This window comes from Vulpes vulpes, chromosome X (genome assembly GCF_048418805.1).
Source record: "Vulpes vulpes isolate BD-2025 chromosome X, VulVul3, whole genome shotgun sequence".
In the NCBI taxonomy this organism is placed as follows: Eukaryota; Metazoa; Chordata; class Mammalia; order Carnivora; family Canidae; genus Vulpes; species Vulpes vulpes.
The window spans coordinates 41,196,144-41,222,000 of record NC_132796.1 but is presented as its reverse complement, the minus strand read 5'-3'; the positions used below and the strand labels follow the sequence as shown (position 1 = coordinate 41,222,000).

Below are 25,857 nucleotides of genomic sequence, written 5' to 3'. Positions count from 1 at the left end.
AGCCAATACCAAGGAAATACAAACGATTTTAAAAACGTATTATGAGCAGCTATATGCCAACAAATTAGGCAATCTAAAAGAAGTGGATGCATTTCTGCAAAACCACAAATTACCAAAACTGGAACAGGAAGAAATAGAAAACCTGAACAGGCCAATAACCAGGGAGGAAATTGAAGCAGTCATCAAAAACCTCCCAAGACACAAAAGTCCAGGGCCAGATGGCATCCCAGGGTAATTCTATCAAACATTTAAAGAAGAAATAATATCTATTCTACTAAAGCTGTTTCAAATGATAGAAAGGGACGGAATACTTCCAAATTCGTTTTATGAGGCCAGCATTATACCTTGATTCCAAAACCAGACGAAGACCCCACCAAAAAGGAGAATTATAGACCAATATCCCTGATGAACACAGATGCAAAAATTCTCAACAAAGTACTAGTCAATAGGATCCATCAGTACATTAAGAAGATTATTCACCATGACCAAGTAGGATTTATCCCCGGGATGCAAGGGTGGCTCAACACTTGTAGAACAATCAACGTGATAGATCATATCAACAACAACAACAAAAACAAGAACCATATGATCCTCTCAATAAGTGCAGAGAAAGCATTTGACAAAATACAGCATCCATTCCTGATGAAAACTTTTCAAAGTGAAGGGATAGAGGGAACATTCCTCAATATCTTAAAGCCCATTTATGAAAAGCCCACAGCGAATATCATTCTCAATGGGGAAAAACTGAGAGCCTTTCCCCTAAGATGAGGAACTGACCGGGATGTCCACTCTCACCACTGTTATTCAACATAGTACTAGAAGTCCTAGCCTCAGCAATCAGGCAACAAAAAGAAATAAAAGGCATTCAAATTGGCAAAGAAGAAGTCAAACTCTCCCTCTTCACAGATGACAAGATGCTGTATATAGAAAACCCAAAAGACTCCACCCCAAGATTTCTAGAAGTCATACAGTGATTCAGTAATGTGGCAGAATACAAAACCAATGCCCAGAAATCAGTGACATTTCTATACACTAACAATGAGACTGAAAAAAGAGATATTAAGGAATCAATCCCATTTACAATTGCACCCCAAAGCATAAGATACCTAGGAATAAACCTAACCAAAGAGGTAAAGGATCTATACCCTAAAAACTACACAACACTTCTGAAAGAAATTGAGGAAGACACAAAGATATGGAAAAACATTCCATGCTCATGGGTTGGAAGAATAAATATTGTGAAAATGTCCATGCTACCCAGGGCAATTTACATGTTCAATGCAATCTCAATCAAAATACCATGGACTTGGGCAGCCCGGGTGGCTCAGCGGTTTAGCACCGCCTTCAGCCCAGGGTGGGATCCTGGAGACCAGGGATGGAGTCCCAGGTCTGGCTCCCTGCATGGAGCCTGCTTCTTGCTCTGCCTGTTCTCTGCCTCTCTCTCTCTCTCTCTCTCTCTCTCTCTCTCTCTCTCTACCTCCCTCTCTCTCTCTCTGTGTGTATGTGTGTGTGTGTGTGTCTCATGAATAAATAAATAAAATCTTTTTAAAAAATACCATGGACTTTCTTCGGCGAGTTGGAACAAATAATCTTAAGATTTGTGTGGAATCAGAAAAGACCCCAAATAGCCAGGGGAATATTAAAAAAGAAAACCAATGCCAGGGGCATCACAATGCCGGATTTCAAGCTGTGTTACAAAACTGTGGTCATCAAGACAGTGTGGTACTGGCACATAAATAGACACATAGATCAACAGAACACCTATTTGTTCTATAGAGGGCAGTGTGATGGTGATTTTGTGCATTTCTCTTTGTGTTTTTGTGTATTTGAACCTTATTAGGTACAGATGTGTGTGTGTGTGTGTGTGTGTGTGTGTGTGTGTGTGTGTGTGTGTGTGTATTTAAGTAGGCTCCAAGACCAATGAGACGCTGGAACTCAGGACCCTGAGATCAAGAACTGAGCTGAGATCAAGAGTCAGACCTTTAAAGGATTGAGCCACCCAGGTGCCCTGAGGTATGTGTATTTTTAGATTAGATATTGTCAAATTACTCTTAGAAATATCATATACATTATATTACATACATTATGTATATAATATATATTACATACCCAATATATGTAATATATACATATATATAAATAAAGGCATATGAAATACTCATACTAGCAATGTATAAAATACCTCATTTTCCCAAAGCCTCTCCAGCACTGAATGATGTTCTTCTTTTTCATTTTATATCATTCTAAGGAATGAATAATTATATCTAGTTCCGTTTTACCTATTTTTTTCACCTATTAGTGAGGTTGAGCATCTTTTCTAGTTAAATAGGCCTTAGATTCCTTCTGTGCACTCCCCTATCCTTTGTTTATTCCTCTTCTCCCCCCTGGCTTTTACATAATGAACTTTCCTATATTCCTTCATTTGACCATCACCAATGTCACATCTATTCCCATATACTTTAAGATCAATGTCTGGACATTTTCCTATATTTTACTGGCCTATTTATCCTTGTTTTGGTTGCATTTGTTTTCATTGTGAGTTTTAATATTTGCTAAACATCCTCTCAGTATTTCTTTACATAATTTTCTTGGCTTCTTACACTTCCTTTTTTTGGTATATTTTTTAACTGGAGTTCGATTTGCCAACATACGGCATAACACCCAGTGCTCATACTGACAAGCGCCCCCCTCAGTGCCCGTCACCCAGTAACCTCATCCCCCACCCACCTCCCCTTCAACTACCCCTTGATCGTTTCCCAGAGTTAGGAGCCTCTCATGTTCTGTCACCCTCTCTGATATTGCCCACTCATTTTCTCTCCTCTTTTCCCCTTTATTCCCTTTCACTATTTTTATATTCCCCATGAATGAGACCATATAATGTTTGTCCTCCTCCTATTGACTTACTTCACTCAGCATCATATCCTCCAGTTCTATCCACGTTGAAGCAAATGTTGGGTATTTGTCGTTTCTAATGGCTGAGTAATATTCCATTGTATACATAGACCACATCTTCTTTATCCATTCATCTTCCCATGGACACTGTGGCTCCTTCCACAGTTTGGCTATTGTGGACATTGCTGCTAGAAACATCGGGGTGCAGGTGTCCCGGCGTTTCACTGCATCTGTATCTTTGGGGTAAATCCCCAGCAGTGCAATTGCTGGGTCATAGGGCAGATCTATTTTTAACTCTTTTGAGGAACCTCCACACAGTTGTCCAGAGTGGCTGCACCAGTTCATATTCCCACCAACAGTGCAGAGGGTTTCCCTTTCTCCACATCTTCTCCAAAATCTGTTTTCTGTCTTGTTAATTTTCACCATTCTCACTGGTGTGAGGTGGTATCTCATTGTGGTTTTGATTTGTAGTTCCTTGATGGCAAGAGATGTGGAGCATTTTCTCATGTGCTTGTTGGCAATGTCTATGTCTCCCTCTGTGAAATTTCTGTTCATGTCTTTCACCCATTTCATGACTGGATTGTTTGTTTCTTGGCTGTTGAGTTTAATAAGTTCTTTATAGATCTTGGAAACTAGCCCTTTATCTGATGCGTCATTTGCAAATGTCTTCTCCCATTCTGTAGGTTGTCTTTTAGTTTTGTTGACTGTTTCTTTTGCTGTGCAGAAGCTTTTTATCTTGATGAAGTCCCAATAGTTCATTTTTCCTTTTGTTTCCCTTGCCTTCTTAGATGTATCTTGCAAGAAGTTACTGTGGCCAAGTTCAAAAAGGGTGTTGCCTGTGTTCTCCTCTAGGATTTTGATGGATTTTTGTCTCACATTTATTTATTTTTATTTTTTAATTTTTTTAAAGATTTTATTTTTTATTCATGGGAAACACACACACACAGAGAGAGAGAGAGAGAGAGAGAGAGAGAGAGAGAGAGAGAGAGACAGGCAGAGGGAGAAGTAGGCTCCACGCAGGAAGCTGGATGTGGGACTTGATCCCAGGACTCCAAGACCATGCCCTGGGCCAAAGGCGGGCACCAAACTGCTGAGCAACCCAGGGATCCCCTCTTGTCTCACATTTAGATCTTTCATCCATTTTGAGTTTATCTTTGTGTATGGGGTAAGAAAATGGTCTAGTTTCATTCTTCTGCACGTGGCTGTCCAATTTTCCCAGCACCATTTATTGAAGAGACTGTCCTTTTTCCAGTGGAGTCTTTCCTGCTTTGTCGAATATTAGTTGACCATAGAGTTGAGGGGCCATTTCTGGATTCTCTATTCTGTTCCATTGATCTATGTGTCTGTTTTTGTGCCAGTACCATACTGTCTTGAAGATCACAGCTATGTAGTACAGCCTGAAATCTGGCATTGTGATGCCCCCGGCTCTGGTTTTCTTTTTCAATATTCCCCTGGCTATTCAGAGTCTTTTCTGATTTCAGACAAATCTTAAGATGCTTTGTTCTAACTCTGAAGAAAGTCCATGGTATTTTGATAGGGATTGCATTAAATGGGTAAATTGCCCTGGGTAACATTGAAATATTCACAATATTAATTCTTCCAATCCAGGAGCATGGAATATTTTTTCATTTCTTTGTGTCTTCCTCCATTTCTTTCAGAAGTGTTCCGTAGTTTTTAGGATATAGATCCTTTACCTCTTTGGTTAAGTTTATTCCTAGGTATCTTATGCTTTTGGGTGCAATTGTAAATGGGATTGATTCCTTAATTTCTCTTTCTTCAGTCTCATTGTTAATGTATAGAAATGCTACACTTCCGAGTTGCTGTATGAGTTCTAGCAATCTTGGGGTGGAGTCTTTTGGGTTTTCTATGTACAGGATCATGTCATCTGCAAAGAGGGAGAGTTTGGCTTCTTCTTTGCCAGTTTTAATGCCCTTTATTTCTTTTTGTTGCCTCATTGCTGAGGCTAGGACTTCTAGTACTATGTTGAGTAGCAGTGCTGAGAGTGGACATCCCTGTCGTGTTCCTGATCTTAAGGGAAAGGCTCCCAGTGTTTCCCCACTGAGAATGATATTTGCAGTGGGCTTTTTGTAGATGGCTTTTAAGATGCTGAGGAATATTCCCTCTATCCCTACACTCTGAAGAGTTTTGATCAGGAATGGATGCTGTCTTTTGTCAAAGGCTTTCTCTCCATCTATTGAGAGGATCATATGGTTCTTGTTTTTTCTCTTGTTGATATGATCTATCACGTTGATTGCTTTACCAGTGTTGAACCAGCCTTGCATCCCGGGGAAAAATCCTACTTGGTCATGGTGAATAATTTTCTTAATGTATTGTTGGATCCTATTGGCTAGTATCTTGTTGAGAATTTTTGCATTGGTGTTCATCAGGGATATTGGTCTATAATTCTCCTTTTTGGTGGGGTCTTTTTCTGGTTTTGGAATCAAGGTGATGCTGGCCTCATAAAACGAGTTTGGAAGTATTCCATCCCTTTCTATCTTTCGGAACAGCTTCTATAGAATAGGTACTATTTCTTCTTTAAACATTTGATAGAATTCCCCTGGGAAGCCATCTTGCCTTGGACTTTTGTGTCTTGGGAGGTTTTTGATGACTGCTTCAATTTCCTCCCTGGTTATCAGCCTGTTCAGGTTTTCTATTTCTTCCTGTTCCAGTTTTGGTAGTTTGTGGTTTTCCAGAAATGCGTCCATTTCTTCTAGATTGCCTAATTTATTGGCGTATAGCTGCTCATAATATGTGTTTAAAATTGTTTGTATTTCCTTGGTATTGGGTGTGATCTCTCCTTTTTAATTCGTGATTTTATTAATTTGAGTCTTTTCTGTTTTCTTTTATTAAGGCTGGCTAATGGTTTATCTGTCTTACTAATTCTTTGAAAGAACCAACTCCTAGTTCTGTTGATCTGTTCTACAGTTCTTCTGGTCTCTATTTCATTGAGTTTTGCTCGAATCTTTATTAACTCTCTTCTTCTGCTGGGTGTAGGTTTATTTGCTGTTCTTTCTCCAGTTCCTTTAGGTGCAAGGTTAGCTTGTGTATTTGAGTTTTTTTCGAGTTTTTTGAGGGATGCTTGTATTGTGATGTATTTCCCTCTTAGAACTGCTTTTGCTGTGTCCCAAAGATTTTGAATGGTTGTATCTTCATTTTCATTAATTTACATGAATCTTTTTAATTCTTCTCTAATCTCCTGGTTGACCCTTTCACCTTTTAGCAGGATGGTGTTAACCTCCACGTGTTTGAGTTTCTTCCAAATTTCTTCTTGTGATTGAGTTCAAGTTTCAAAGCATTATGGTCTGAAAATATGCAGGGGACAATCCTAATCTTTTGGTATCAGTTAAGACCTGATTTGTGACCCAGTATGTGGTCTATTCTGAATAAAGTTCCATGTGCACTTGAGATGAATGTGTGTTCAGTTGCGTTTGGATGTAAAGTTCTGTAAATATCTCTGAAATCCATCTGGTCCAGTGTATCATTTAAAGCTCTTGTTTCTTTGGAGATGTTGTGCTTAGAACATCTGTCATTTGCAGAAAGTGCCATGTTGAAGTCTCCCAGTAATTGTGTATTATTATCTAAGTATGTCTTTACTTGGTTATTAATCGATATACTTGGCAGCTCCCACATTAGGGCCATAAATATTCATGATTGTTAGGCCCTCTTGTTGGATAGACCATTTAGGTATGATATATTGTCCCTCTTCATCTATTACTACAGTCTTTGGGATAAACTTTATGTGATATGAGGATTGCTACCCCTGCTTTGTTTTGAGGACCATTTGAATGGTAAATGGTTCTCCAACCTTTTATTTTCAGGATGTAGGTGTCCTTAGGTCTGAAATGAGTCTCTTGTAGACAGCAAATAGATGAGTCTTGCTTCTTTTATCCAGTCTGAAACCCTGCATCTTTTGATGGGATCATTTAGCCCATTCATGTTCAGAGTTACTATTGAAAGATATGAATTTAGTGTCATCATAATACCTATTCAGTCCCTGTTTTTGTGGATTATTTCTTTGGGATTCCTCCTTTTAAAAAAAAAAGATTTTATTTATTTATTCATGACAGACACAGAGAGAGAGAAAGAGAAAGAGAGAAAGGGAGGCAGAGACAGAGGCAGAGGGAGAAGCAGGCTCCATGCAGGGAGCCCAATGTGGGACTCGATCCCGGGTGTCCAGGATCACGCCCTGAGCCAAAGGTGGCACTAAACCAGCGAGCCACCCGGGCTGCCCCCGTCTGGTTTTCAAAGGCAAATGTAATGGGAATTTGTCTTCCCCGTGTGGATTCCCCATGCCTGGTGTGCCTAATATAGGGTCTGCTTTTCCCCCTTTCTGCACCCATGGTGTCCCTCCCTCCATGAACAGTCCTGCAGGTCAGTTTGTCTCCCAACCATGTCTCCACCCTTCTTTGATGTGGTCTCTCTCTACATTTAACTGTGGAGAATCTGTTCTGCCCATCTTTGAGGGCATTTTCTGGGATATTTACAGTAATGTGGGTATTATCTGTGGGATGAGGTGAGCCTGGGAACCTGGATTCTCCTACTCCACCATCTTCCCCAGAAGTCTAGTTCCCCATTCTATTGACTCATATAGTAATACCTTTAGTCCTTGCATTACAACTGTACTGTAGTATCATATTTACCTATGGAAAAGGACATTTCTCACAACTATTCAATTCCCTCATTCTTAGTATAGTAACTGAAATCATCATTGTCCAAATAAGAAAATTTTCTCCCCTTCTAAAGTCTGCACTCTGAAATTCCTACCCTTTTTTTCTCTTTCTGAAGGTTCTATTTAAATGTCTTTTCTTTGAGGATCCCTGAGTGGCTCAGCAGTTTAGCGCCTGCCTTTGGCCCAGGGCGTGATCTTGGAGTCTGGGGATCAAGTCCCACATCGGGCTCCCTGCATGGAGCCTGCTTCTCCCTCTGCCTCTCTCTCTCTCTCTCTCTCTCATGAATAAATAAATAAAATCTAAAAAAAATAATAAATGTCCTTACTTTTCAAGTCCCATCTGTGTTACCTTAAACCAAGGTTATATTTTATCATGTTTGGATTATTCTGTTCATAATGGAGTTATCTTTTTAAAAAGATCTGTATTTATTTATTTATGACAGAGAGGCAGAGATACAGGCAGAGGGAGAAGCAGGCTCCCTACGGGGAGCTCCATGCTGGACTCCATCTTCAGACCCCAGGATCACGACCTGAGCCAAAGGCAGACACTCAACCACTGAGCCACCCAGGTGTTCCCTCATAATGGAATTATCTAATTCCAGTTTTTAACAAATTCATTTTAATTACTATTGACAGATTTCATTACCTGAACCATTATATTTATCTTGTACTTGCTTTATGAAATAAAATTGCAGTTACTCCCTATTATGCAGCACATAATTAAATTCTCCTCTCAGTGACAGCAAGCCACATATTTCCAATTTAACCTTATATCTATATATCTTCCATAACTTACGCTTGACTTCAGTTTTCTTAATGTTTCCTATATGTGAAATTCCTTTCTGCGTCTAGGCTATTGACTATTTAGGGCTCTGACTATTTAGATATAGGTTTCCCTATTCCATAAAACTAGTTCTTAATTAATCCAGCATCTAATATCCTTTTCCTTTCTTCATCCCCATTCCGTAGAAACTCAGAACAAATAGAAACTTTTCCCACTTATTTTATTTTTTAGTTTAAAATTTTTGCAGAGGTAATATGTGCATAAGTTTTGAAATTCAAAAAGTGTGAAAGAGTACACAGTGAAAATTCTCACTCCCACCTCTGTCCCTAGTTCCCTTCCCTAGGGACTAACCAGTCGTAATCTTTTCTTAGGTTTCCTTCCAGAAATATTCATATACAAATAATACTTTTTAAAATTGTGTGGTATATGATCACTTCTATCCTAGATCCTTTTTTTAATTTTTAAGAATAAGAGCAATAGTAATATTTTATTCTTAAGTTTTCTAACAGATAAATGGAGAAACCAGTTCAAGTGCTGAAATTATTGGTTTTGTGAAGATAGACAAACCAGAGTGTCTTGTTTCAGTAGGTGTTTTTTAAGTGTGTCAAAAAGAATTCAAAGAAACAGATTATTAGCGGTAAGGGAAACCTTGGCTTGAAAACAAAAAAGAATTTAGCCTTTGTTCATTAGTTATTCCAGTAAAGTGAACAACTCTTACTAAAAAGGCATCAAAGAGAATAGTACAGATAATGTTGCTTTTAAAATTCAGAGAAAATGGGACACCTGGGTGGCTCAGTGGTTTGAGTGTCTGCCTTGGGCTCAGGACATAATCCTGGAATTCTGGGATCAAGTCCCGCATCGGGCTCCTGTATGGAGCCTGCTGTTCCTCCTACGTCTCTGCCTCTCTCTGTGTCTCTAATGAATAAATAAATAATTTTTTTAAATGAGAGAAAATAATGTCTTCCTACAGGTGTGGTGAGGTTGTGAATTAATTTCAGAGCATAAGAGTCTTAAATGATCTATGAATCACACATACATTTTGGGTGTTTTAATTTCTTATTTAAATTCAATTAGCCAACATAAAGTACATACTTAGTTGCAGATGTAATGCAATGATTTATTGGTCATTTATAACATCCAGTGCTTATCACATCAAGTGCCCTCCTTAACGCCCATCATCAAATTACCCCATCTCCCCACATAGCTCCCGTCCATCAACCCTCAGTTTGTTTCCTATAGTTAAGAGTCTCTCATGCTATTTCTCCCTCTCTGATGACTTCCCTTTCAGTTTTCCCTCCCTTACCTATGATCCTCTATGCTGTAGTGATCCAAAGGGGCACCTGCACCCCAATGTTCATAGCAGCAATGTCCACAATAGCCAAACTGTGGAAAGAGCCAGAATGCCCATTGACAGATGAATGAATAAAGAAGATGTGATGTATATATATACAATGGAATATGCTCATATTCCATGCCATGAATACTTATCATTTACATAGACATGGATGGAACTGGAGGGTATTATGCTGAGTGAAATAAGTCAATCAGAGAAAGACAGTTATCACAATACATTTTTAAAAATTATTTATTTATTCATGACAGAGAGAGAGAGAGAGAGGCAGATACATAGGCAGAGGGAGAAATATGCTCCCCGCAGGGAGCCTGGTGTGGGATTCGATCCCAGGACCCCCAGGATCACAACCTGAGCTGAAGGCAGATGCTCAGCCACTGAGCCACCCAGGTGCCCCTATCACATGTACATTTTGAGTTGGCACAAAGAAACAGAAAAGGCAAAGTTAATAGAAGAAGAGCCTGAATAATTATTGGATTTGGTAATAAACTGGATTTTTTTAAAGAAATAGTCATTACTAGCAGAATGCAAACTCACATTCATAGCTATTTTTTTTCAGACTGATGACTCCATTTATGTGCTTCTTTAAGTCTATGGGCTCAGAGTGTTAAAGAAATTATTTTTAGCATAGGCATGAACTTTTTACATTGAAGGTTGGTAGTTGTGATTAAATATTGTCCATTCTAGTATGTTTTTAAATGTAGTAAAAAGTTGGAAAAAGTTCCCAATCCCTGCATGTGAATTGGTATGCTTAAGATCTACAGAATAAAAGAAGAGGCTTGGGGATATAAAAAGTACAACATAAGAGTGTAAGAACAGTGAAGTTTGGGGGACAAGACAAAGTTCTTGATTCCAGTATTTTCACCTGACTTTTTAAAAGAAAAAACCAAAACTGGACTTTGTGATCCAGTCATGCTCAATATCTTAAAATTTGGTAGAATTGGATAATAGTATAATTTATTAATTCTATTAATATTAAAGACCTACTGTATTTCATCTTCTATACAAATCATTTAAATATTAGTTATTTCCCCTTCCAGGTAATGTGATGTATTACTTAGGGTAAAGCTGAACCTTAGTTTAAATCTAATCTCTCAAATACATACATATATATATATAATATGTATATGTATTATACATATATATATAATCCATGTTATCTTGGGAAAATTAGTTACTCATTTTGAGCATAATTTCCTTTAAAAACATGTATAACAGTATCTAACATAAAAGATTGCTGTGAGGATTTAATGAGTTTAAAGATATGTATGTATGTGTGTATGTATATATGCATCACTTAGAACAGTGCCTGGAAGATCCCAAGTGCTGTATAAGTACATAGCATATGGCAAAAACCATAGGAGTGTTTGCACCATTATCATCATTAACATCTAATGTCCCTCTGTCCAACCTGGATCAGTTGCATATAGCTCATCTATATTTGGTTAATTATTCTATGTTCCAATTTCATGTTCTTTCTTCTCTTTTTAGGAGGGAAGTGTAGGATTAAAACCCTATAACAGAGAATTTCCATAAAAACTTATTTCACAGTGAGATAGTGGGTGAATTCAAGAGGAACTATTCATTGTTTCCATTATTAATAAAAAGCGTAGTAAGATGATGACCAGATAAACATAAGGAAAACTAAAATAGACTTTTGAATGATGTTGCCTTCATCAATAAGAACACATTGAATAGGAAGAGAGACTATATGTACATAGAAAAATAATCTACAGGAGCCCACGTTTAATTCATAAAATTTTACTCAGTTTTTCCTATACTGATGGTGCTAATTCTCACACAGGAAGAAATTCTGTGAACCTAATCAATTTGGTAAAGTACTCAGCCATAAGCAAGAACATGTTCCTCTTCCAAAATTTCTTATTGGGAGGATAGCCTATGTATGCACTGAATATAGGAAGGTCTACACTAAGAAGTCACACTTCTCTGCATATCAAATTATTCATTCTTGGAAAAAGCCCTGTGAATGCAATGAATGTGAGAAAGTTTTCACCCATCTGTCAATACTCAGGTTGCACTGGAGGATTCATACAGGAGAGAAACCCTTTATACGCACTGAACATAGGCAGGCTTTTATCCAAAAAACACACTTAGTTGCACATGAAAGAATTCATAGTGGAGAGAAACCTTATGAATGTGGTTACTGTGTGAAATCTTTCCCTTCCAAATCACAACCCCATGAACATAGGAACACTCGCACAGGAGAAAAACCCTATATACGCACAAAATGTGGGAAGATCTCCAAAAGATCAAATCTCCTTGCACATCAGAAGACCCATACTGGAGAGAGAGATTATGTTTGTCCTGAATGTGGAAAGCCCTTCACTTCCAAGTAAGTATTGATTACATATTAGAGAATTCATACTCAGGGAAAACCTTATGAATGCAGTGACTGGAAAAATCTTTACCCAGAAGTCTCACCTCAATGTACATCTGAATTTTCATACTGGAGAGAAACCCTATGTATGTACTGAATGTGGAAAGACCCTCAACCATAAGTCAAGCTTAATTCTACATCAGAAAGTTCATGTTAGAGAACAGCTCTATGAATGCAGTGGTTGTGGGAATTCTTTCACTTTTAAGTCACAGGTCTATAAGCATCAAGAAAGTCATACACAAGAGAGACCCTATATATGCAATAAATGTAGAGAGGCTTTCACCAAAATATCAAATCTCTGCACACCAGAAAATTCATACTGGAAAGAAATCCCATTATATATCCTGAATGTGGGAAGATTTTCACATACAAGTCAGTTTTTATTACACATCAGACAATTCATACTGGGGTGAAAACTTATGAGTGTAATGACTGTGGGAAATCTTTCATAAGTAAATACCAGCCCCAACAGCATCAGCAAAGTCACACAGGAGAAAAGCCCTATGTATGCACTGAGTGTGACAAGGCCTTAATCAAGTTTGAATAAGCACTGGAGTACTTGTCCTCAAGCAAAACCTTATAAATACAATGAGTGTGGGAAAGGCAGCATCCAGAAATCAGCTGTTGGTATGCATCAATGTCTTCCCATGTAAAAAACACAAAACCTTTGTGTTTTTTCAATTTAAGAAAAACCTTCTCAGAGAAGTCAGATCTAAATATATGTTATAGAATTCTTGCAGCAGAAAAACCACGAGTATATTCAGGAAAGAAGCTGAGGAAAAAACTTCTAAGAATGCATCAGAGCAGAGTTTCCCTCTTTGCACATCCTCATTAAGTGGAGTTGACACTTGGTGCCTCACCTAGATCCTCTTTACTGGCCAGAGCACCCATCCCCATGGGTTGCAAGTGCTGCAACAAACAGCTTATACCTGTGACTTTCTGCAGAGAATTGCCCTTGGCTGGTCATAGCGCCAACAAGCCTTCAGATCCCTAGGAAGTTATACCACCCTTCTGGGGAGTAGCCAACAATTGATTATATAGGAATACAGGAGCCCATGTTCCTGCTTCAAAGCACAGCTTTGCAGTGCAGTTGATGCTGCAGACACTCCTGTCCTTCCCCACACAGCTTTCCCGTGTGTCCAGACACAACTAGACTTTTCATGAAACTATACTCTTGCACTGATGATTCCTTCCCTATCCTGCTTTTATCCCCTTAGAGATTTCACCTAAGGAAGACCCTGAATAAATAATGTCCATCGGGGATCCCTGGGTGGCTCAGCAGTTTAGCGCCTGCCTTTGGCCCAGGGCATGATCCTGGAGTCCCGGGATTGAGTCCCGCGTCAGGCTTCTGCATGGAGCCTGCTTCTCCCTCTGCTTCTTCCTCTACCGGTGTCTCAGCTTCTCTCTCTCCGTCGTGAATAAATAAATAAAATCTAAAAAAAAAATAATGTACACCCAGATGCCTTTCCTTAAGATTTTTACTATTCATGAGAGACACAGAGAGAGAGGCAGAGACACAGGCAGAGGGAGAAGCAGGCTCCCTGCGGGGAGCCGGATGCAGGACTTGATCCCAGGACCCTGGGATCACACCCTAAGCCAAAGGCAGATGCTCAACCACTGAGCAACCAAGTTGTCCCTCAGACGTGAAATATTTAAGAGTATTCCACCCACTTACTTTATTTGAGGAAAACACTAAAGGAAGTATTCTAAATAAGTGAATACTAAATCAGAAGATAGATCTCAAAATAAGAGAACAAAACAATTGTTAGCAATGACTCTTGTAAAATATACACCCTTGGGTACACATTCATATAGCCATAGTTAAGTTATGATAATGTGACTGGGGATTTTGAATTAAAATGTTAAGTAAATTTTCTTTTTTTAAGATTTTATTTATTTATTCATGAGAGAGAGAGAGAGACAGGCAGAGGCAGAAGCAGGCTCCATGCAGGGAGCCCAATGTGGGACTCGATCCCGGGTCTCCAGGATCACACTCCCGGCTGCAGGCGGTGCTAAACCGCTGTGCCACTGGGGCTGCCCAGTAAATTTTCTTGAAGCATAAATGACTTAGTTTCAGAAAAATATAATCTTCAAATAAGCAGTTTAATTTCTCTAGAAAAATCCAGAAGTGGGGACGCCTGGGTGGCTCAGCAGTGAAGCGTCTGCCTTTGGCTTAAGGCATGATCCCGGAGTCCCTGAATCAAGTCCCACATCGGGCTCCCTGCGTGGAACCTGCTTCTCCCTCTACCTATGTCTCTGCCTCTCTTTCTCTGTCTCTCATGAATAAATAAATAAAATCTTAAAAAAAAGAAAAAAGAAAAATCCAGAAGTGATATTGTTCATTTCACTGAGACAAATATGGAGGATAGAGCAATTTCCTTTAGAAAGAAAGGTCTAATTATATTCTGATCAAATAGTAGAGAAAACAAATTAAATCATGTCTGTTAGAAGTAAAAATGTAGGGGCGCCTGGGTGGCTCAGTTGGTTCAGCATCTGCTTCGGTTCAGGTCATGATCCTGGGGTCCTGGAATCACGCCCCAAGTCAGGCTCCCTGTTCAGTGGGAAGTCTGCTTCTCTCTCTCCTTCTGCTCCTCCCCTCACCTTGTCTTACTCTCTCGTTTGTGCTCCCTCTCTCAAGTAAATAAAGAATATTTTTTAAAAGAAGTAAACATGCGGGATCCCTGGGTGGCTCAGCGGTTTGGTGCAAGAAAAATTTCCGAACTAATGAAGGGGGAGAAACAAAAAATCAGAAACTTCATTGAGCTTCATTGATGAAGAAAAGGATAAAAGTTGTATTTAGGGGATCCCTGGGTGGCGCAGCAGTTTGGCGCCTGCCTTTGGCCCAGGGCGCGATCCTGGAGACCTGGGATCGAGTCCCACGTCGGGCTCCCGGTGCATGGAGCCTGCTTCTCCCTCTGCCTGTGTCTCTGCCTCTCTCTCTCTCTCTGTGACTATCATAAATTTTTTTAAAAAAAGTTGTATTTAGGAAATTGTAAAATCAATAATAAACATAATACAAAAAGATAAGATTATCATAATTCTACAAAGTGGACTGAATCTCAAGACACAAATGTGGGATTAGGGCAGAAAACATATACGGTTACAAGAAGTGTATCTTAAAGATAAAAACACAAAAAAGATTTAGGCAAAGATATACAAGGTGAGTGGCAGAAAAATAAAAGCAGCATGGTGATGTACTTATCAAAGTAAATTCAAGCTCAAAAGCACTCAAACAAGAAAACAGAAAAAGGACAAAACAAGGAAAATACATAATGCCATTGTGGAAAATGGCCTAAGATATACACTTCAGGGTGCCGCTTCCTCCCCTCCCCAAAACACAGAACCACAAGGAAAAATTTGTCTAAAAAGATTATTGTATTTATTCTTTTTATAATATAACAGCTGAAGTAGACAGAAAAATCAGAGTAACGAACATTAACCATCAATGGATATATCCATGAAAGTTTTACAGTTCAGTGGAGTATCTGAGCTACAAAGAAAATCTTGAGTAATGATTGCCAGTTTAGATTCAACAGGCTACCTTCTCTGATCACAGTAAGATCATAATGACAAAAAAAGAAAGAAAAACTAGTTAGAAACTAAGAAACTTTCCTCTACAGCTAGGCTCAAAGTGAGAAATCAATTCTGAATTTGAAACTTTTATACCAGAGTTTAAGAGATAAAGTAACCACATTTAGAGGAAAGTGTTTGGCCTCAAATCCTTTACTATATATATAAAAAAAGACTGGACAAAGAAAAATAACTGAGTTAAGACTTTGATGCAGGATATCAGAAAAAAACAACAAAATAAAGTAAATATATGAAAATTAAATACCAAAAACAAACCAAGAAGTGGCAATTGATAAAGTTTAAATAAATAAAATAAATATGAATTTAGGGAATTTAAATAAATTATAAAGCTAGTCCTTTCATATAATCAATTCTGTGGATTGGCCCCTGGGAAAATCTGGTCAAATTGAAAAGAAAAAACTACAATGTTAGTAAATAAAGAAGACATCACATCAAGCAGGTGGTAATATCAAGTTAGCGTGGTGGAATGTGAGGTATAAGTCTAGAGCAACATATCTAAGCATTTAGGTAAAAATGTGTGAGTCCTTGGGACAAAAGTGATCATGAAAATTAAGGAAAAAATCCCTAAGGGACCAGGGAGGGAGTAGAGAAAAAAATAGTGTTCAAGTCTGTCATTTCAAACATACCAGTATCCAAAGCAGCATTATGGGACACACCTCCACCGGCACAGGAGGCCTGGCTGGGGCTGACAAAGGGAGATATGCCAGAGGTCTGTCTTCTCCAGGCAACCCTATAGGTGTGAAATGTTCATGACCACATGGGGCTTCAATGTACAGGGCAGGCTGGAAAGGACAGACCCAGAGCAGTGTGATTGGGGGAGGAGGAGAGGATGTTGTGGGCAGTGCTGGGAAGCTATGCACAGACCAGGATGACTGGCATAGACCAAAGCTAACAGAAAGAGCTAGGACTTCATGAGATGGTAAGGGGTGGAACAAGATGGGCAGAGGCATGACTGCCATGACACTTTGAATCTTCCTCAGTGTCCCAAAGTGGAATTATCAGGGAGGACTATCCCACACTCATCTATCTCCCATCCCATTTTTCTAACACCTCTGGCCTGGGGAATAATAACAATTGCACAGAAGTTAAGGAATTAGCTATGCACTAATCAGGTGCCAACTCCGTATCTGATGGCCTAGGATGAGGGACTGCAGGGAACAAGGGTCATGGGCACTTCCACTGTAAGGTCACATCTCCCCTAACAGAAGAAGGCCCACTGAGCCCTGAGTGGGCATCACTCCACGGGCCACTTCTGCATGTGCACTGCAGCCTCCTCCTAAGTACAGCTGCACTGTCACTCACCATCAGAGGTTTGAAATTGAGTTTGTGGCCAGAAAGACAGGTTTGGGGGGCTATTGGGGGTTATTAAATTCCTTATTATGGGGCACCTGGGTGGCTCAGTGGTTGAGTGGTTGAGCATCTGCCTTTGGCTCAGGTTGTGATCCCAGAGTCCTGGATCGAGTCCTGCATCAGGCTCCCCAAAGGGAGCCTGCTTCTCCCTCTCCTATGTCTCTGACTCTCTGTCTCTCATGAATAAATAAATAAAATCTTTAAAATGAAATAAAATTTCTTGTTCTTCCCAAGTTTGTTAACAAAACTCTGGATGGTGGGGGATGAGGGCAGGGCCCTGCCAAGGTTTAGGGAAGAAAGAGACAGGTGGAAGAATAAACAGAAACAGAGGGCAATTTTGAGGACCACCTTCCCATGAAGGAGTGAAAAGAGGCAGGAGACCAAATGATGAACAGAGAAACTCTAAAATGACCTAAGAACAAATGTTATAAGAACAAGTGTGTGAAGAATTCATTGAATGTCTCCTTTGCACAGGATGTTGGTTACAGGATCTCGGTTGAGCAGGGCTCAGCTGTCTAGTCTGGAGCGCAGGTCAGTGGTGAGCGGGTCATGCTGGATTGTCTGATGAAGCATCAGGCCCAGCAACCCTGCTCGGTTCCTCATAGCTGTGCGCACCTTGTGCTCCTGCTCAACCAGCTCTTCCAGCTTGTGCAACTGTGGGAGGTAAGGATGAGGGGGGGATCCCAGGATGATATCCCCCTTCCTTCAGCCCCAGTCAGCATTGTAGCCTACCGCACGAATGCGCTCTAGGTCCACCTCAGCACGCCTCAGCTTCTCCCAGCAGTAGTGGAGGTTGCACAGGCGTTTGGGGAGGCAACAGAAATTGCCAGTGACCTCAAACACATTGTGCACTAGTGGGCAACCGCACACCTCATCATCTGATACCTGTGAGGAAGAATGAAGGATGATGTAGTATGGAGGGGGGTAGAAATCTAGACATCGAGAGGGATCAGGTAGGCATTGTGAGAGGAATGGAGGGTGGAGGGCATTCTGGCAGGAAGGAGAAGAATGGGGAGTGACCTGGCAGCGGGGGAGGAGGAATTTGGGATCAGGTAGAGAAGAGGAGGCAAAAGGGGGACGATCATGTATATGGAGGATGAAAGAAGTTAAATAAGCAAGAACGGGGCAGCCCGGGTGGCTCAGCGGTTTAGTGCTGCCTTCAGCCCAGGGAGTGATCCTGGAGACCTGGGATCGAGTCCCATGTCAGGCTCCCTACATGGAACCTGCTTCTCCCTCTGCCTGTGTCTCTGCCTCTCTCTCTCCCTCATGAATGAATAAATAAAATTAAAAATAATAATAAATAAGCAGGAATGGAGGTGATCAGAAAGGAGAGACAGAAGAACAGAAACAGATCAAATGAGTGAAAGGAAGGATGGAGGGAAGGTCTGACAGGGCACAGTAGATGCAAGAGGGTTTGTAAGCATGGAAGAAGTGAGGAATGAGACAGTGAGGGTGGGAGGAATAGGGGCTGGGTAAAAAGGGAGAAAGGACTTAGGAGGAGCAAATGACTGCGGGACAGGCAGAATAAGGATGGAGGGAAGTCATGCGGGGGAAAGAGAGGAATATGGGGCAGTCTGGCAAGGGGTGGGAAGGAAATGTATGATGGTCAGGCAAGGAGAAGAATGGGGAATGGTTATGCAGTGAGGGCCAAAGGAAAGGGACAGATTGTCAGGTAGGGGTGGAGAGAGAAATTTAGGAGGGGTAGGTCAGGCAGAGAGAAAACAAGAATAGAAGAGAAGCAGCCAGTAAGGAGGGGGGAATGTGGGGTGGTCAGAAGGGAAGAAGGGGACACGTGAAGGTCAGTCAGGAGTTATGGACACAGTTGGGCAGAAGGAAGAAAGAAACAGGAGGCAATCAAGAAGAGAGGAAGAGAGAAATTCGGTGGTCAGGCAGGGAGAAGGGGACAAATGAAGGATGATGAGGTAGGGAGGGAAGAGCCACCTTGTTATCTCTCGAGTGCTCAGGGCACAGCACCTGGAGCCGTTTACAGTACTTCTTACTCTTTGGGTCGTAAACATCACAGAAAAGCCTTGTGGCCCTGAGGGGAGATGGAAAGTGAAGTGCTAAGGGTCAGAAAGGGGGAGGTCCCACCCTGAACCCCTGCCCATACTTTGTCCCCAAATCTACCCATTCCCTCCTCCTAATCCACCCACCTCTGCCTCTGAGCCCACCCACATCTTTCCCCTGATCTTGCCCACCCTGCACCTGACCCTGTCCACATCATGCCTTTGATCTTGACTAGCCCCACACTCACCCTTCAATGCAAGTGGGGTACATGGACCCAAAGGACGACTTGCACTCATACTGGGAAGAAAGAGTACAAATGGGAGGAACCGTTAACGTACACAGCATGCCCTCCCATGACAAAGCCCCAAACAACACATTTGTCCCTGTGGCTCCCATGCTCCTGTCTGCCCAGCCGACTGCTTCTCTTCTATTCTTGTTTTCTCTCTGCCTGACCTACCCCTCCTAAATTTCTCTCTCCATCCCTGCCTGACCATATCTCCCTTTCCTTTGGCTCTCACTGCATAACTATTCCCCATTCTTCTCCTTGCCTGACCATCATACATTTCCTTCACCATTGGCTGATGCTCCAATCTTGGCCCTCCTACTAAGGATGGAAGAGAAGCACAAATGGGTCGAACCACAGATGTGTGTTGCTTTCCTTTCTACAACAAACACCTAGGCACCGAACCTACCCTCCTCACCACAGAACCCACCCAGGCAAAAACATCTTTGCTCCATCTGCCCCCAGCCAGTTCCCCAACCTTGGCAAAACAGCGTTCCATGTGGCGCATGGCGACATGCATGCTGACTGACTGCCCACAGGAGACACAGAAGATCTGCAGATTTAGGCTGTTCTTGCTACTTTGGTTAGTCTGCACAAGACAGTGGAAGGGCCAGTGAAGCAGTGCAGAGAGGGGAGGGGCAAAGCAAGATTTCAAATACCTTTCTGCTCCACCCCAGCCACTCCCATCCACCTCCTCATCCTTGCACACAGCCTGCTGCTTGCCACGCTGAATTATGGCCTCCAGTTCATGGAAATGGCTCTCCATGTCCTTCAGGCGGCTGTGAGCATCCTGCTGTTCGCGGTGGATGCGCTCAAGCATTTTCTTGCCATGCTCCTCAGCAATGCAGGGGCTCTTTTGCCACTGCTGGATGCGCTGAGGCAGAATCTCATAGATGCGGCTGGAAAGGGAGATAGCAAGAAACGGAATGGGTAGGTAGGGACATCAGAAAAAAGAAGAAAATTTAAAAATATATTAAAAAAAGAAAAAGAAGAAAATGAATGATTGGTCAATGTATAGAATAATAAATAATAGATGAGAGAGTGCTGGTGAATGGGTGACTGAATGGGGGATGGATAGATGGGTAAATGACTATAAGGGTAGGCGAGTGGGCTGGTGGATAGAATGTGTACGAGAGGTTCAGTGGGTGCGTGGCTGTAAGGTGGATGGATGGATGGGTGGGTGTGTGGATGAATGGTGGGAGGATACATGGATAGAGGGATAGATAGGCTTCTGGATGGTATAGATTACGTCCCACTCCACATCCTGTTGCTTAACTTCACTCACTCAGCTGCCAGTTTCATGCCACAGTCGTCCGAGCAGTACTTGGAGCCTGGCCGGGTGGGATACACACAGCCAGGTCCCAGGCACTGCCTCAGCAAGACTGGATTCTTGACATCTGTCTTCTCTGTGCGTTTCCGCTTTTCTGTGAGCTTTTGCTTCTGCTTCTCCTTCTTCTCTTTCTGTGGGACAAGAATAGTCAAGGCAGAGATAGAAGAGTTGATGTCAGCTTTCTAACCTTTCACCCCTACCCCTGTATTCCACCCCTGACCCCTGTTTTCATGGCCCCCCATTCCTCTCACTGTCCACTTCACCTTTTTCTTCAAATTCTCCATTTTCTTCACATTCACTACTGGTTTCTGTGGTGCAGGATCCAGGAATGGCAACTCCTCAGTGTCACTCATCGAGGACTGTAGGCCATGAAAATGCCAGCAGGTCTTCCCAACTTGTTTTTTAAATGATGTTTTGACACTCCCTATCTTTGTTCTTCTCATTGCTGACCCTCTCTGCCTTCATTTTCAACTTCTTTCTACCCAGGCTCCCTGACATACCCTCATAAGGCTTTGTCAAAAGTCCCCTATGCAAAAGTTCTGGCATAGGTTTCAGTCCTGAGGCAGGTCATTTTCAGACAACAGCCGGGGTGTGGCTGTTATCTGAGAGGCCTCCTTTACTGCCAATGGCACTTCCAGCATCTGGTACTTCTGGGACAGCCTGGACTTCTGCAGTCCATGGTAGCCAGCTGTGATTGAATGCACAGTGCCCAGTGTGACCATGGCAAGGTGTCTGAGAGTGTTCCAGGCAAGAGCTGAAGAGAAAATCCTTGCACGAACTCCACTTCTCCATCTACCCTGTGTCCTGGACTTACCAGAGACTAGGGATTACAACTAGGTTCCTGTGCTGGTGGGAGGAAGGGTCTGGGTTGGCACTAAGTGAATGGGAACAGACTTAACCTGTCCCTACACTCCTGGTCCCACCTTCTGGCCGACAGGGCCAGGTTCCACTGCACCTGGCTGGGACTGACTGGCACGATTTGGCCCTGCTTGCCCACTTTATCCAGACACACTTGGCTGATCCATCTCAACCCACTTTGCCCACCTGAATGCATAAGGCCCTGCTTATATGCTCAAAAAAACTAGACTACACTCTGTTATACTTGGTCAACTCAGCGGGCCTTGCTCCACCCTTCAGGACACACTTGCTACCCTACTTACCCTGCACTATGTACCCAGACAAACCACCCCAGTCTAGCCCACCCAAACACACATGACCCTACCCCTCAGATATGCTCCACCCACCTGTCTGCCCCACCCAGCCCACCTAGTCCCTCCAAGAAACACTGCCTGACTTCCCCCTTGGACACATTCTCTCTCACCTTACACTGCCAGCCCTGTGGGCCTCATACACGCCCCAAGGCATACCTAGCCCTGCCCCATGCAAGGCCCTCTCCTCTTGCCAGACTCTCTCAGCCTCATATGCTTCTCCCCACTTCTCCTACATACCGGTTCTGTCTTCTCTCCCACATGCTAAGCCATGCCAAGCCCTCCCTATCCCCCACTCCCCACGTGCAAATGGCAAGTCATGCCCTGTCTGCACTGACTCACCTAGAATAAGTTGATGATCTTTATTCTGAAAAGTACTCCTACCTGTACCAGTGACACCAAGTAAAATATATAAAAATACATTTTTTAAAATGCATGTGTGTATATATATATATGCTCACACACAAACAAATCATTCTCAGTGATTATAAGAGCAAACACACCCAATAAAAGAATATACGCTTTTGATTAAGAAAATCCCCAGTTGGAGAATTCATACTATTTTTGAGGTAGAGATGCAATATTAATAAAAACTGACCCTGGAATTAGCCTTCAAGGAAGTCTAAACACATTCCAATGAATAAGTATCACATAAGGCAGAGAAAAGATTGCATCAGAAATTAATAAAATGTTTAAAACTTTTTAAAAACTAAAACACACTTCTAAGTAACTCTTGGTAACACAACAACAACACTGAAACTAGAAAAAACTTAGAATGTAATAAGACCAAGAAAAATACATACCCAGCTGTGGAACTTTAAGGTGAAAATATGAGAAAAGAAAGATGGAAATTCGTATTAAAAAAGCCACTATCCCAACTCCAAGAGAGACGGAAATTAGTATTAAAAGAAGCCACTATCCCGACTCCAAAGACCTCCATTATCAACCCCAAAATTCTCTTCAGTGAAATCACACCCACAACTCCAATCACAGAACCTGAAGTCCGTCGTCCGAGTTCTTCAAAATACCTCAGCGCCAAGCAGGCACTAACCCGTGAGGAGCCTCGTGGCAGGTGCAGAAAAAAAGTCAGTAGAGCTACTTCCGGCTCCGGTATCGACCATAGCCCCGCCCCTTTTTAAATGTGTTGGGTTTGCGCTTGCTCAGGATCCCGGACAGAGCTGCTGTACTGCCCAAAGTTGGAAGAGCATGATTACAGAGAAACCACTTCTGTACGTGTGCCATTCTGCACATGTACTATTCTGCGGAACATTACCACGGGCCTACAGGGATACACTTGTCTTTTCTGAGATCAGCACCAAGTTTCATGTATTAGAGTGATTGATCATTGAATTATTGTATATTGTAGGAAAATTAAGCCCCTCATCATTGCCAATTATTTTGAAAAGTTTCATATTATTACTATTTTACTGTCTTCTGTCATTTTAAATATGTGGTAAACAATGAGGAAAACAAACAAAAACACATAAATAAATTTTTTAGTCAAGAAAGTAGAAAAAGATTTATAGAAAATCCAGGAAATAAAGAAATCAAAATGCAAGAAGGTAGGAATAAATTCATATTTGAAGTTCATATTTTATTACATTATCAGTAAAAAATTATTAATGGGGGATCCCTGGGTGGCTCAGCAGTTTGGCGCCTGCCTTTGGCCCAGGGCGCCATCTTGGAGTCCCGGGATCGAATCCCACGTCGGGCTCCCAGCATGGAGCCTGCTTCTCCCTCTGCCTGTGTCTCTGCCTCTCTCTCTCTCTGTCTATCATAAATGAATAAATAAAATCTTTAAAAAAATTATTAATGGGGTAAACTCTCCAGTTAAGGTCAAAGATTGCCATTTCTTTAAAATATTTATTTATTTATTTATTTATTTATTTATTTATGATCGTCACACACAGAGAGAGAGAGAGAGAGGCAGAGACACAGGCGGCCGGAGAAGCAGGCTGCATGCCGGGAGCCTGACGTGGGACTGGATCCCGGGACTCCAGGATCGCGCCCTGGGCCAAAAGCAGGCGCCAAACCGCTGAGCCACCCAGGGATCCTAAAGATTGCCATTTTGGATGAAAAATAACTAATCTAGTTATATTCTGCTTATGCCAAACTTAGCAAATCATTAGAATACAGAAAATTTGAAATAAAGGGATGGAAGAAAATTTTCCAGACACATGCTGACCAAAATAAAGCAAGGTCATCTATTTTAACATCAAACTAAAAAGACTAAGACAAGTTATTAATTAGGATTGAAAGGTCATTCTATAATGATATGATTCACCATGAATATGTAAAAATTTTCAATCTTATATACAATTAAATGGTGTAAAATAAATATAAAGAAAATATATTAGGTAAGACAGAAAAACAATATTTTCATCGTAGAATATTACAACCCCACTGTTCTTCTAATTCTCACTCACTCTTCAAGACTTAGCTTTGGTATCACTGTCTGGGAAGTTTTCTCTGCTTCCTTTTCATCTGGATGTCCGGCCTCTCTTTTGAATGAACTTTTGGACATAATTATAATAGCAAGGATGTTCCTTTTATTTGAATCTTGAAATTAAGAAGGAAATGGAGGCCTTGCCTGAATCCTTCACACCTTTTTTGTGTCTGTCTTCCTCACTTGAAATGAAGGTAGGAACAATGCTGGTCTTGGTCAATGCTGGTTGCCCAGTGCTCTGTTTACTGCCTGGCACACAGAGGTATCCGGTAGCCATCACTGATCAAAGGAATGCATGAGGAACTCTACCCCTCAAATACTGTTGCAAAATGGCAAATTACTGTAATTTATCTGGCTCCCTATTATTCCTTGAATACAAAAAGCAAATATATGCTGTAATTTACATTGGAGTTATGTTTAACTAATCATTGACAAGAAAAGCAGTGTTCAAAAAATGTTTAAGATCTTTCTGTTAAGACGTTATTTTTCCCTGATTCAAGCCTGGCATCTAATGACAGTGTCCCCAGCTAAATCTTCACAGTTTATATCAAACCTTGTTTAGGGATTGGGGCAAGAGATAAGAAATCCAAGCTGACCTCAGAAGTAGTCTGTGAACTCTAAACAAAGTATTACTTTGCCATGGTCATGGAAGTTTATAAGTACTACTTGTGGTGTCCAAGCTATTGTTTTAACTTCTCTTTGAATTATTTTTCATCACTGTGGCCCACTCAGTGAGTCCTGGACAGCTTTTTGCTCTCCTTCACCTCTGATTTCATACCTACTTCTCTAGTGTCTCGTGTCTCTTTACTGCTTTCTTTCATTCCCAATTCCAAAGCACTAGTTGAGGTTTCTCATATTTTGCATCATAATAAACTTCTCTCTTTGAAATGTGGCTGGTCAATCCATTTTGCCTCCAAGATTAATACAATCTATGTAACATCACTTAAGTGTGCTTAATAAATCTTTAAGGATGTTAAAAAAAAAAATCCTAAAGGACCACAGATGATGAAATATGTCATCATCCTCCTTGGGAATCTTCCTTGGATCCCCAGATTCAGAATCAGTTCTCCACTCTATGATGTGCCTCTCATAGATAAGTTCTCTATAACAGGCCCCACTTTCCTGTGGCAGACAAGTCCTCTTCCTAGGCCCCCCAGGTGTCAATCATTCAGAGCATCCTGGATATTCACTCTCTTGTCAATCCAGCACTGACTTCCACATACCAGGCCTTTGCTCAGGCCTGCCCTTCTTTTTTGCTAATTCCTACTCACCTTTCAAGACTCAGCTTTGGCACGATCATCTGTCAAGTTCCCTCTATTTCTTTTACAACTGGGCGACATGTTTCTCTTTTGAATGTACTTGTGGGCATACTTATAATTGTGAGTGGTGTTCCTTCTACTTTAATCCTGGAATTATAAAGGAGAAGGGAGTGTTTGCCTTACCTCTCACATCTGTTCCATGTTTATCTGTTTTTGTGTGCCATCATTTTGCTTGTCTTTCAAGGCTAAGCTCAGAAACTTGCCCCACTAAGATGCCTTCCCCAATACC

General features: G+C 41.3%; 1 protein-coding gene and 1 pseudogene across 1 annotated transcript; one reads left to right on the top strand and one right to left on the bottom strand.

Annotated features, from left to right (window-relative positions):
• The window catches only part of LOC140596107 (uncharacterized), a 36,508-nt pseudogene extending 23,761 nt beyond the window's left edge, over window positions 1-12,747 (top strand).
• Window positions 12,748-15,450: 2,703 nt separating this feature from the next.
• On the bottom strand, window positions 15,451-21,008 carry LOC112907291 (CXXC-type zinc finger protein 1-like). The gene is made up of 8 exons (XM_025982503.2): window positions 20,919-21,008; window positions 20,611-20,786; window positions 20,017-20,224; window positions 19,804-19,914; window positions 19,290-19,339; window positions 18,977-19,073; window positions 17,768-17,920; window positions 15,451-17,689 (listed from the first exon to the last, which is right to left on the bottom strand). The coding sequence occupies exons 1-8, from the start codon at window positions 21,006-21,008 to the stop codon at window positions 17,543-17,545; spliced, it is 1,032 nt and encodes a 343-aa protein (XP_025838288.1). The 3' UTR covers window positions 15,451-17,542.
• Window positions 21,009-25,857: the final 4,849 nt, after the last annotated feature.

Bases quoted from the DNA above. Each gene is read 5' to 3' on its own strand.
- LOC112907291 (XM_025982503.2), bottom strand. From the start codon at position 21,008: ATGAGTGACACTGAGGAGTTGCCATTCCTGGATCCTGCACCACAGAAA. The intron at 20,787-20,918 runs GTGAAGTGGACA...CTTGTCCCACAG, and splicing joins TGGAGAATTTGAAGAAAAAG to AAAGAGAAGAAGGAGAAGCA. The intron at 17,690-17,767 runs GTAGGCTACAAT...TACCTCCCACAG, and splicing joins ACCTAGAGCGCATTCGTGCG to TTGCACAAGCTGGAAGAGCT.